Source organism: Lonchura striata, chromosome 33, assembly GCF_050655825.1.
Source record: "Lonchura striata isolate lonStrDom1 chromosome 33, ASM5065582v1, whole genome shotgun sequence".
Taxonomy (NCBI): domain Eukaryota; kingdom Metazoa; phylum Chordata; class Aves; order Passeriformes; family Estrildidae; genus Lonchura; species Lonchura striata.
This window is the reverse complement of record NC_140735.1, coordinates 6,790,144-6,803,176: the sequence shown is the minus strand read 5'-3', so window position 1 is coordinate 6,803,176 and position 13,033 is coordinate 6,790,144. Positions and strand designations below refer to the sequence as shown.

General features: G+C 58.6%; 1 protein-coding gene across 3 annotated transcripts; it reads left to right on the top strand.

Annotated features, from left to right (window-relative positions):
* On the top strand, nucleotides 1–12,824 carry CTU1 (cytosolic thiouridylase subunit 1). 3 transcript variants are annotated; one of them, XM_085564499.1, is made up of 3 exons: nucleotides 1–86; nucleotides 2,130–4,170; nucleotides 8,559–12,824. In XM_085564499.1, exons 2-3 carry the CDS (start codon nucleotides 2,133–2,135, stop codon nucleotides 11,453–11,455), a joined length of 4,935 nt encoding a protein of 1,644 aa, XP_085420625.1. In that variant the 5' UTR covers nucleotides 1–86; nucleotides 2,130–2,132; the 3' UTR covers nucleotides 11,456–12,824. The 3 variants fall into 3 exon arrangements, with proteins under 3 accessions (XP_085420625.1, XP_085420627.1, XP_085420626.1); XM_085564501.1 differs by lacking the exons at nucleotides 1–86; nucleotides 2,130–4,170 and adding an exon at nucleotides 5,791–6,524; XM_085564500.1 differs by lacking the exons at nucleotides 1–86; nucleotides 2,130–4,170 and adding an exon at nucleotides 6,819–7,058.
* Nucleotides 12,825–13,033: the final 209 nt, after the last annotated feature.

The window sequence follows — 13,033 nt, the reverse complement described above, 5'->3', positions numbered from 1 at the left end:
GCGGGAGGGGGCGTGGCCGGCGCGCGCGCGCGGGGCAGGGCGGGAACGGCGCGTGAGGCGGCCCCGGGCGGGCGCGACCACTGCGGGTACGGGCGGGGGGGGACGGGGGGGGACGGGGGGGATTTGGGGGAGATTTGGGGGGTCTGGGGGGGATTTGGGGGGTCCTCGGGGGGTTTGGGGGGGTCCTCGGGGGGTTTGGGGGGGATTTGGGGGATTTTGGGGGGTCTGGGGGGGATTTGGGGGAGATTTGGGGGATTTTGGGGTGTCTGGGGGGGTTTGGGGGGGATTTGGGGGAGATTTGGGGGGTCTGGGGGGGATTTTGGGGGGGTCCTGGGGGGGTTTGGGGGGGATTTGGGGGATTTTGGGGGGTCTGGGGGGGATTTGGGGGGCTCCTGGGGGGGTCCGGGGGGGATTTGGGGGAGATTTGGGGGGTCTGGGGGGGGTTTGGGGGGTCTGGTGGGGGGTTTGGGGGAGATTTGGGGGATTTTGGGGGGTCTGGGGGGGGTTTGGGGGAGATTTGGGGGATTTTGGGGAATTTGGGGGAGATTTGGGGGATTTTGGGGCGTCCGGGGGGGATTTGGGGGAGATTTGGGGGATTTGGGAGGGATTTGGGGGATTTTGGGGGGTCTGGGGGGGGTTTGGGGGGATTTGGGGGATTTTGGGGGGTCTGGGGGGGGTTTGGGGGGTCTGGGGGGGGTTTGGGGGGGTCCTGGGGGGGTTGGGGGGGGGTTCGGGGATTTTGGGGCGTCTGGGGGGGATTTGGGAGAGATTTGGGGGATTTTGGGGCGTCTGGGGGGGATTTGGGGGGGTCCTGGGGGGGTCCGGGGGGGATTTGGGGGAGATTTGGGGGATCTGGGGGGGGATTTGGGAGGGATTTGGGGGATTTTGGGGGGTCTGGGGGGGATTTGGGGAGGTCCTGGGGGGGTTTGGGGGAGATTTGGGGGATTTTGGGGGGCCTGGAGGGGATTTGGGGGATTTTGGGGGGTCTGGGGGGGGTTTGGGGGAGATTTGGGGGATTTTGGGGGGATTTGGGGATTTTGGGGGTTCATGAGGGGTTTGAGGGGGTCTGGGAGGGACCATTTGGAAATTCGGGGGGATTTGGGGATTTTGGGGGTCTGGGGGGGACCATTTGGGAATTTGGGGGGATTTTGGGGGTCCTGAGGAGTTTGGGGGGGACCATTTGGGGAATTTGGGTGGGATTTGGGGGATCTGGGGCGGATTTGGGGATTTTGGGGGATTTTGGGGGTTCTGAGGGGGATTTGGGGGGTCCTGAGGGGTTTGGGTGAGTTTTGGGGGTCCTGAGGTGTTTGAGGGGGGTTTGGGAGGAACCACTGGGGGATTTGGGGGGGTCCTGGGGGTTTTGGGGGTGTCTGGGAGGGACTATTTGGGGATTTTGGGGGGGATTTGGGGGATTTTGGGCGGTTTGGGGGGGATTTGGGGATTTTGGGGGGGATTTGGGGCATCCTGAGGGGTTTGGGGGGGACCATTTGGGGCTTTGGGGGGGATTTGGGGGGGTCTGGTGTGGATTTGGGGGGGTGTGGGGGGAATTTGGGGGTCCTGAGTGATCTGGGGGGGTTTAGGGGGGATTTTGGGGGTCCTGAGGGGTTTGGGGGGCACCATTTGGGGCTTTGGGGGGGATTTTGGGGGTTCATGAGGGGTTTGGGGGTGTCTGGGAAGAACCATTGGGGAATTTGGGGGGGGATTTGGGGATTTTGGGGGGTTTTGGGGGGTTTTGGGGGGGTTGGGAGGGACTATTTTGGATTTTGGGGGGGATTTGGGGATTTTGGGTGTCTGCGAGGGACCATTGGGGGATTTGGGGGGGATTTGGGGGGGATTTGTGGGATCCTGGAGATCTTTGGGGGGGTCTGGGAGGAACTGCGTAGATCTGGGGACATTCCCGGAGAATTTGGGGTTTCCTCAGTGAATTTTTGGGAATTCCACAACATTTTGGCCTTTCCTGAGTGACTTTTTCCCGCTTTTACCCCATCCCGGGTGGGATTTACCCCATTCCCATCGGGATTTTACTCTTTCCAAACGCGATTTTTTTCAAAACCTCGCCCCGATTTCGCTCGATTTGGAGAATTTGGTTTTTCCCAGCCCTAAATCCCGTTTTTTTTTTGGTTTTCCAGGCCATGGCTCCGCCGCGCTGCAGCCGCTGCGCGCGGCCGGCGGCGCTGCTGCGCTCGCGCTCGCTGCTGCCCTTCTGCCGCCGCTGCTTCGTGGGCGCCTTCGAGGCCGAGGTGCTGCAGGCGCTGCTGCAGCCGGGGCCCGGCTGCGCGCCCCCAGACTGGGGGGTTCCGGCCCAAAATCCCGGGGTTCCGGCCCAAAATCCCGGGGTTCTGACCCAAAATAGCCAAAATCCCGGGGTTCTGACCCAAAATAGCCAAAATCCTGGGGTTCTGACCCAAAATCCCGGGGTTCCGGCCCAAAATCCCGGGGTTCCAACCCAAAATCCCGGGGTTCTGACCCAAAATAGCCAAAATCCCGGGGTTCCGGCCCAAAATAGCCAAAATCCCGGGGTTCCGGCCCAAAATATTCAAAATCCTGGAGTTCTGACCCAAAATCCCGGGGTTCCGGCCCAAAATAGTCAAAATCCAGGGGTTCTGACACAAAATAGTCAAAATCCCGGGGTTCTGACCCAAAATCGCGGGGTTCCGGCCCAAAATATTCAAAATCCCGGGGTTCCGGCCCAAAATATTCAAAATCCTGGGGTTCCGACCCAAAATCCCGGGGTTCCAACCCAAAATAGTCAAAATCCTGGGGTTCTGATCCAAAATAGTCAAAATCCTGGGGTTCAGACCCAAAATCCTGGGGTTCAGACCCAAAATAGTCAAAATCTTGGGGTTCCGATCCAAAATAGTCAAAATCCTGGGGTTCAGACCCAAAATCCTGGGGTTCAGACCCAAAATCCTGGGGTTCAGACCCAAAATCGCGGGGTTCCGGCCCAAAATAGTCAAAATCCCGGGGTTCCACCTCAAAATATTCAAAATCCTGGGGTTCAGACCCAAAATAGTCAAAATCTTGGGGTTCTGACCCAAAATATCCAAAATCCAGGGGTTCCACCCCAAGATTCTGGGGTTCAACCCCAAATTCCCGGGATTTCCCCCCAAAACCCCGGGATTTCCCCTGAAAATACTGGGAATTTCCCCCCAAATTTCACTATTCCCTCACAAAATTTGGGGATTTCCCCCCAAAACCCCACGATTTCCCCTGAAAATACCGAGAATTTCCCCCCAAATTTCACTATATCCTTGCAAAATTTGGGGATTTCCCCCCAAAACCCCCCGATTTCCCGCCAAAACCCCGAGATTTCCCCCGAAAATACCGAGAATTTCCCCCCAAATTTCACGATTCCCTCGCAAAACTTGGAGATTCCCCCCCAAAATTTCAAGAACCCCCCCCAAAATTCGGGGAATTCCCCCCAAAATTTGGGGATTTCCCCCGAAAATACCGAGAATTCCCCCCAAAATCTCGGGATTTCCCCCCAAAATTTGGAGATTCCCCCCCAAAACCCCACGATTTCCCCTGAAAATACCGAGAATTTCCCCCAAAATCTCACCATTCCCCCCCAAAATTTCAGTAACCCCCCCCAAAATTTCAGGAATTCCCCCCAAAATTTGGGGATTTCCCCCGAAAATACCGAGAATTCCCCCCAAAACCTTGGGATATCCCCCCAAAACCCCGAGATTTCCCCCGAAAATACCGAGAACTTCCCCCCAAATTTCCCGATTCCCTCGCAAAACTTGGAGATTCCCCCCCAAAATTTCAAGAACCCCCCCCAAAATTTGCGGCACTCCCCCCCGCGCCCCTCGGGGCGCCCCCTGCCCGGCCAGGCGGTGGCGGTGGCGTCCTCGGGGGGCAAAGACTCGGCGGTGCTGGCGCGGCTCCTGGCGCGGCTGAACCGGCGGCTGCGGCTGCGCCTGGCGCTGCTGGCCGTGGACGAGGGCATCGCCGGCTACCGGGACGAGGCGCTGCGGGTGCTGCGCGCCGCCGGCGCCGCGCTGCCGCTGCCGCTCGCCGTCGTCTCCCACCGCGACATCTTCGGCTGGGAGGTGGACGGGCTCGGCGCCGCGCTGGCCGGGCGCAGCCGCTGCACCGTGTGCGGCGTCTTCCGCCGCGCCGCGCTGGAGAGGGCGGCCAGGGAGATGGGGGCGGACTGGATTGCTACTGGTGAGCAATGGGTTATACTGGGAGGGGACTGGGAGGGACTGGGATGGACTGGGAGGGCAGTGGGAGTTGGTAAAAAGTAACTGGGATGGAGCAGGAGGGACTGGAGCCACTGTACTGGTGAGTGCTGGGAGGGCACTGGGTTATACTGGGAGGGGAGTGGGATTGACTGGGATTGACTGGGATGGACTGGGAGGGACTGGGAGTTGGTAAGAAGTGACTGGGATGGAGTGGGAGGGGAGTGGAAGGGACTGGGAGGGACTGGAGCCACTGTACTGGTGAGTACTGGGAGGGCACTGGGTTATACTGGGAGGGACTGGGATGGACTGGGATGGACTGGGAGGGAGTGGGAGTTGGTAAAAAGTGACTGGGATGGAGTGGAAGGGACTGGGAGGGACTGGGAGGGACTGGAGCCACTGTACTGGTGAGTACTGGGAGGGCACTGGGTTATACTGGGAGGGGAGTGGGATAGACTGGAATAGACTGGGATGGAGTGGGAGGGGAGTGGGATAGACTGGGATAGACTGGGAAGGGAGTGGGAGGGACTGGGATGGAGTGGGAGGGACTGGGAGGTGAGTGGAAGGGACTGGGAAGGACTGGAGCCACTTTACTGGTGAGTACTGGGAGGGCACTGGGATACACTGGGAGGGCACTGGGATGAACTGGGATAAACTGGGAGGGCACTGGGATGAACTGGGATAAACTGGGACAGCTTTGGGTGGGATGTGGACGGGCTCGGCGCCGCGCTGGCCGGGCGCAGCCGCTGCACCGTGTGCGGCGTCTTCCGCCGCGCCGCGCTGGAGAGGGCGGCCAGGGAGATGGGGGCGGACTGGATCGCTACTGGTGAGTGATGGGTTATACTGGGAGGGCACTGGGATAGACTGGGATGGACTGGGATGGACTGGGAGGGACTGGGATGGACTGGGAAGGCAGTGGGAGGGACTGGGATGGACTGGGAGGGACTGGGATGGACTGGGAAGGCAGTGGGAGGGACTGGGAGGGAGTGGGAGTTGGTAAAAAGTGACTGGGATGGAGCAGGAGGGACTGGGAGGGACTGGAGCCACTGTACTGGTGAGTACTGGGAGGGCACTGGGTTATACTGGGAGGGGAGTGGGATAGACTGGGATAGACTGGGATGGACTGGGAGGGGACTGGGATGGACTGGGAGGGACTGGGAGGGCACTGGGATAGACTGGGATGGACTGGGAAGGGAGTGGGAGGGACTGGGATGGACTGGGAGGGACTGGGAGGTGAGTGGAAGGGACTGGGAAGGACTGGAGCCACTTTACTGGTGAGTACTGGGAGGGCACTGGGATAGACTGGGAGGGCACTGGGATGAACTGGGATAGACTGGGAGGGCACTGGGATAAACTGGGACATCTTCGGCTGGGATGTGGACGGGCTCGGCGCCGCGCTGGCCGGGCGCAGCCGCTGCACCGTGTGCGGCGTCTTCCGCCGCGCCGCGCTGGAGAGGGCGGCCAGGGAGATGGGGGCGGACTGGATCGCTACTGGTGAGCACTGGGTTATACTGGGAGGGCACTGGGATGGACTGGGATGGACTGGGAGGGAGTGGGAGGGGAGTGGGAGGGACTGGGATGGACTGGGAGGGACTGGGAGGGACTGGGAGTTACTGGGAGTTGGTAAAAAGTGACTGGGATGGAGTGGGAGGGACTGGGAGGGACTGGGATGGACTGGAGCCACTGCACTGGTGAGTACTGGGAGGGCACTGGGTTATACTGAGAGGGGAGTGGGATAGACTGGGATGGACTGGGAGGGGACTGGGATAGACTGGGAGGGACTGGGATGGACTGGGAGGGACTGGGATGGACTGGGAGGGAGTGGGAGTTGGTAAAAAGTGACTGGGATGGAGCAGGAGGGACTGGAGCCACTGTACTGGTGAGTACTGGGAGGGCACTGGGTTATACTGGGAGGGGAGTGGGATAGACTGGGATAGACTGGGATGGACTGGGAGGGGACTGGGATGGACTGGGAGGGAACTGGGAGGGAGTGGGAGTTGGTAAAAAGTGACTGGGATGGAGTGGGAGGGACTGGGAGGGGAGTGGAAGGGACTGGGAAGGACTGGAGCCACTTTACTGGTGAGTACTGGGAGGGCACTGGGATAGACTGGGAGGGCACTGGGATGAACTGGGATAGACTGGGAGGGCACTGGGATGGACTGGGATAAACTGGGAGGGCACTGGGATGGACTGGGATAAACTGGGACATCTTTGGGTGGGAGGTGGACGGGCTCGGCGCCGCGCTGGCCGGGCGCAGCCGCTGCACCGTGTGCGGCGTCTTCCGCCGCGCCGCGCTGGAGAGGGCGGCCAGGGAGATGGGGGCGGACTGGATCGCTACTGGTGAGTGATGGGTTATACTGGGAGGGGACTGGGAGGGACTGGGATGGACTGGGAGGGAGTGGGATGGACTGGGAGGGGAGTGGGAGGGACTGGGATGGACTGGGAGGGAGTGGGAGGGGAGTGGGAGGGACTGGGATGGACTGGGATGGACTGGGAAGCACTGGAGCCACTGTACTGGTGAGTACTGGGAGGGCACTGGGTTATACTGGGAGGGGAGTGGGATAGACTGGAATAGACTGGGAAGGGAGTGGGAGGGACTGGGATGGACTGGGAGGGACTTGGAGGTGAGTGGAAGGGACTGGGAAGGACTGGAGCCACTTTACTGGTGAGTACTGGGAGGCACTGGGATACACTGGGAGGGCACTGGGATGAACTGGGATAAACTGGGAGGGCACTGGGATGAACTGGACTGTACTGGGAGGCACTGGGAGGGACTGGTCGGGCACCGGGACATCTTCGGGTGGGACGTGGACGGGCTCGGCGCCGCGCTGGAGAGGGCGGCAAGGGAGATGGGGGCGGACTGGATCGCTACTGGTGAGTGATGGGAGGGACTGGTTTATACTGGGATGGACTGGGATGGACTAGGAAGGGAGTGGGAGGGACTGGGATGGACTGGGAGGGGAGTGGGAGGGACTGGGATGGACTGGGATTGACTGGGAGTTGCTCAAAAGGAGCTGGGAGGGATTGGAGCCACTGCACTGGTGAGTACTGGGAGGCACTGGTTTATACTGGGAGCAGACTGGTGAGTACTGGGACAGGATTGGGAGGGACTGGGAGGGAGCTGGGATAAACTGGGATGGACTGGGAGGAACTGGGATGGACTGGGAGGGACTGGGAGGGAACTGGGATAAACTGGGAGGGACTGGAGCGCGCCACCAGGGAGATGGGCGCGGACTGGATCGCCACTGGTTTGTACTGGTTTATACTGGGAGGGCACTGGTTTATACTGGGAGCAGACTGGTGAGTACTGGGACAGGACTGGGAGGGAACTGGGAGGGACTGGTTTATACTGGGAGGGCACTGGGACAAACTGGGATGGACTGGGAGGGACTGGGATAAACTGGGAGAGAGCTGGGAGGGACTGGGATAAACTGGGATGGAGTGGGATAAACTGGTTTATACTGGGATAAACTGGTTTATACTGGGAGGGGCTGGGAGTTGGTCACAGACTGGATCGCCGCTGGTGAGCACTGGTTTGTACTGGTTTGTACTGGTTTGTACTGGTTTGTACTGGGAGGGCGCTGGGAGGTCACTGGTCCTTACTGGGAAGTTCTTCTCCTTTACTGGGAAGTCACTGGTTTGTACTGGGAGGTCACCAGTGGTCACTGCTGGTCACTCCTGGTCACTCCTGGTGACCACTGGTCACTCATGGTCACCAATGGTCACTCCTGGTCACTCCTGGTGACCACTGGTCACTCATGGTCACTGCTGGTCACTCCTGGTCACTCGTGGTCACTCGTGGTCCATCCTGGTCACCACTGGTCACTTGTGGTCACTCCTGGTCACTGCTGGTCACTCGTGGTCACCCGTGGTCCATCCTGGTCACCAGTGGTCACTCATGGTCACTCCTGGTCACTGCTGGTCACTCGTGGTCACTCGTGGTCCATCCTGGTCACCACTGGTCACTTGTGGTCACTCCTGGTCACTGCTGGTCACTCGTGGTCACTCGTGGTCCATCCTGGTCACCACTGGTCACTCATGGTCACTCCTGGTCACTGCTGGTCACTCGTGGTCACTCGTGGTCCATCCTGGTCACCACTGGTCACTTGTGGTCACTCCTGGTGACCAGTGATTGCTCATGGTTACTGCTGGTCACTCCTGGTGACCGCTGGTCACTCATGGTCACTCTTGGTCACTGCTGGTCACTCACAGTCACTCTTGGTGACCAGTGGTCACTTCTGGTCACCAGTGGTCACTCCTGGTCACTCCTGGTGACCGCTGGTTGCTCACGGTTACTGCTGGTCACCACTGGTCACTCTTGGTGACCAGTGGTCACTCCTGGTCACCAGTGGTCACTTGTGGTCCCTCCCCCAGGCCACAACGCCGACGACGTGGCCGAGACGGTTCTGATGAATTTCCTGCGCGGCGACGTCGCCCGGCTGCGGCGCGCGGCCAACGAGGCCTGGGGGGCCACCGGCGGGCCCTGGTGGGCCACCAACGCGGCCATGGTGGCCACCAACGCTGATGGACCCACCGTGGTCACCAATGGACCTCCTGTGGTCACCAACATGGCCACGGTGGCCACCAACGCTGATGGACCCACCGTGGCCACCAACGGACCTCCTGTGGTCACCAACGTGGCCACGGTGGCCACCAACGCTGATGGACCCACCATGGCCACCAATGGACCTCCTGTGGTCACCAACATGGCCACGGTGGCCACCAACGCTGATGGACCCACCGTGGTCACCAACGGACCTCCTGTGGCCACCGACGTGGCCACGGTGGCCACCAACGCTGATGGACCCACCGTGGTCACCAACGGACCTCCTGTGGTCACCAACATGGCCACGGTGGCCACCAACGCTGATGGACCCACCGTGGTCACCAATGGACCCACCGTGGCCACCAACGAGGTCTCTGGGACCACCAATGGCACTGTGGCCACCAACGAGGTCAATGTGGCCACCAACGGCACCATGGCCACTGATGAGGTCACCATGGCCACTCATGAGGTCACTGTGGCCACCAAGGCGGTCAATGTGGCCAATGACAACAATGAGGCCACCGTGGCCACCAACGAGGACTCGGGGGCCACCAAGGAGGTCACCGTGGCCACCAACGGCGCCGTGGCCACCGATGAGGCCACTGTGGGCACCAATGAGAGCTCAACAGAACCCAGTGAGAAGCAAACGAAACCCAACGAGAACTCAACGGAACCCAACGAGAACCCAACAGAACCCAATGAGAACCTAACGGAACCCAACGAGAACTCAACGGAACCCAGCGAGAACCCAACAGAACCCAATGAGAACCCAATGGAGCCCAACGAGAACTCAACAAAACCCAACGAAAACCCAATGGAACCCAACAAGAACTCAAGAGAACCCAACGAGAAGTCAACAAAACCCAACGAGAACCCAAAACCCAATGAAAACCCAATGGAACCCAACAAGAACTCAAGAGAACCCAACAAAAACCCAATGGAACCCAACAAGAACTCAAGAGAACCCAACGAGAACTCAACAAAACCCAACAAAAACCCAAAACCCAATGAAAACCCAATGGAACCCAACAAGAACTCAACAGAACCCAACAAAAACTCAACAGAACCCAATGAGAACCCAACAGAACCCAATGAGAACCCAAAACCCAACAAAAACCCAATGGAACCCAACAAGAACTCAAGAGAACCCAATGAGAACTCAACAAAACCCAACGAGAACCCAAAACCCAACGAGAACCCAACAAAATCCAATGAGAACCCAACGAAACCCCTTAAAACCTTGACAAAGCCCAACGAGAACCCAACAAAACCCAACGAGAACCCAACGAAACCCAACAAAACCTCCAGAAAACCCACCAAGAACCCAAGGAAACCCACCAAGACCCCCTCGGAACCCCCCGAGGCGGCCGCGCCGTGGCCGGCGGTGCCGCGGCTGAAGCCGCTGCGGCACGCGGCGCAGAAGGAGATCGTCCTCTACGCCCACTTCCTGGGGCTGCCCTACGCCAGCGCCGAGTGCCGGCACGCGCCGCTGGCCTTCCGCGGCCACCCGCGGGCGCTGCTGAAGGAGCTGGAGGCCGCGCGGCCGGCGGCGGTCGCCGCCCTGGCGCACTCGGGCCGGCGGCTGGCGCTGGGCGCGGCGCCGGGGGCGGCGGCGGCGCCGGGGGCCTGCGGGCGCTGCGGCGGCGCCGCCAGCGGGCGGCTGTGCATGGCCTGCGGCCTGCTGGCCGCGCTGGAGCGAGGCCGGCCCCGGCTGGCGCTGGGCAAGCGCGACCTCCGGGCGGCCACCGAGGGCAGGTGGTGGGATGGGGGTGGCGGGTACCAAGATGGCGGCGGTGGGTACCAAGATGGCGGCGGTGGGTACCAAGATGGCGGCAGTGGGTATCAAGATGGCGGCGGTGGGTACCAAGATGGGTTTGGTGGCCACCAAGATGGCGGCGGTGTCCACCAAGATGGCGGCGCTGGGTACCAAGATGGCGGTGGTGTCCACCAAGATGGCGGGGGTGTCCACCAAGATGGCGGCAGTGGGTACCAAGATGGCGGCGGTGGCCACCGGAGTGGTGGACAAGGGGTTGGTGGCCACCAAGATGGTGGTGGTTCTCACCAAGATGGCGGCGGTGGCCACCGGGGTGGTGGACAAGGGGTTGGTGGCCACCAAGATGGCGGCGGTGGCTGCCAAGATGGGTTTGGTGGCCACCAAGATGGCGGCAGTTGTCACCAAGATGGTGGTGGTGGTCACTGCGGTGGTGGCCAAGGTGGTTGTGGCTGCAGGGGTGGTGGTGGACAAAGGGTTGGTGGCCACCACGGTGGGGTCGGTGGCCACAATGACCACCAGAATTTTGGTGGCCACCAGAATTTTGGTGGCCCCGATGACCACCAGGCCCCAAATTCTGGTGGCCACCGTGACCCCAAGACCCCAAATCATGGTGGCCATGGTGACCACCAAGGTTTTGGTGGCCACCATGACCCCAAGACCCCAAATCTTGGTGGCCACGGTGACCACCAAGGTTTTGGTGGCCCCGATGACCTCCAGACCCCAAATTTTGGTGGCCACCAAGGTTTTGGTGACCACCAGACCCCAAATTTTGGTGGCCGCCAAGGTTTTGGTGACCTCCAGACCCCAAATTTTGGTGGCCACCAAGGTTTTGGTGGCCGCCAGGTGCAGGTGGAGCTCCAGGGCCGCGCCGGCCGCTCGGAGCGGCGCCGACTCGGCGCCTTCGGCCTCGGCCACGCCCGGGCGGGGCTGGGCGACATCTGGGACTTCTGAGGGGACGTTTTGGGGACAATTCCGGGGCTTTGGGGACATTTTGGGGACGTTTTGGGACATTTTGGGGACGTTTGGGGACATTTTAGGGACATTTTGGGGACATTTTCGGTGAATTTTGGGACATTTGGGACAATTTTGGGGACATTTTGGGGTATCAGGACATTTTAGGGAAATTTTGGGTGAATTTTGGGACATTTGGGACATTTTGGGGACATTTTTGGGACATTTTAGGGACATTTTGGGTGAATTTTGGGACATTTGGGACAATTTTGGGGACATTTTGGGGTATCAGGACATTTTTGGGACATTTTGGGTGAATTTTGGGGACATTTGGGGACATTTTGGGGACATTTTGGGTGAATTTTGGGACATTTTGGGGACATTTTGAAGACATTTTTGGGACATTTTGGGGACATTTTTGGGAAATTTTGGGTGAATTTTGGGGACATTTGGGACAATTTTGGGGACATTTTTGGGGACATTTGGGGACATTTTAGGGAAATTTTGGGTGAATTTTTGGGACATTTTGGGTGAATTTTGGGACATTTGGGACAATTTTGGGGACATTTGGGGGTATCTTTGGACATTTTTGGGACATTTTGGGAAATTTTCGGTGAATTTGGGGACATTTGGGAAATTTTGGGGACATTTTAGGGACATTTTGGGTGAAGTTTTGGGATATTTTCGGTGAATTTTGGGGACATTTGGGACATTTAGGGTGAATTTTGGGTGAATTTTTGGGACATTTTGGGTGAATTTTGGGACATTTGGAACATTTTGGGGACATTTTGGGTGAATTTTGGGGACATTTGGGACATTTTAGGGACATTTTATGTTAATTTTGGGACATTTGGGACATTTTGGGACATCTTTGGGGTATTTTTGGACATTTTTGGAACATTTTTGGGACATTTCAGAACATTTGGGGACATCTGGGGAGATTTTGGGGATATTTGGGGACATTTTGAGGACATTCCAGAACATTTTGGGGACAATTTTGGGGCTTTGGGGACATTTTGACGTTTTTAGGACATTTTGAGGGTTTTTTGGGATATTTTTGTGGGTTTTTTTGGGACATTTTGACATTTTTAGGACATTTTGGGGGATTTTTTTGGGCCATTTTTGTGGTTTTTTGCGACATTTTGTCTTTTTTTTCGGCCACTTTGGGACCTTTTTTGGGGCGTCTTGGGGACATTTTTTGGGGGTTTTCAGACATTTTGAGGCTTTTTTGGGACTTTTTTGGAATTTTTGGCCTCGGGGCGGGGGGGGCGTGGCCAACAAATTTATGCAAATTACCCTCAGTTCCGCGTGTGTGAGGGGGCGTGTTTATCCAAACCCAATAAAGCGAGCTCAACCCTCATTATGCAAATGAGCCTCGTTCTTGAGCAGGACTCATTAACCAGCCGGGCCGGGGGTAATTAGGGAGATGAGGGGCGCCTTTATGCAAATCACGCGCGTCTTTATGCAAATCACGCGCGCCTTTATGCAAATCACGCGCGCCTTCATGCCGCGAGCGCGGCGGCGCTATGCAAATTATCCCCATGCAAATGAGCGCTATGCAAATGAGCGCTATGCAAA

Coding starts and splice junctions, on each gene's coding strand:
- CTU1 (XM_085564499.1), top strand. CDS start 2,133: ATGGCTCCGCCGCGCTGCAGCCGCTGCGCGCGGCCGGCGGCGCTGCTG. Junction 4,171..8,558: donor GGCGGACTGGATTGCTACTG/GTGAGCAATGGG, acceptor TCCCTCCCCCAG/GCCACAACGCCGACGACGTG.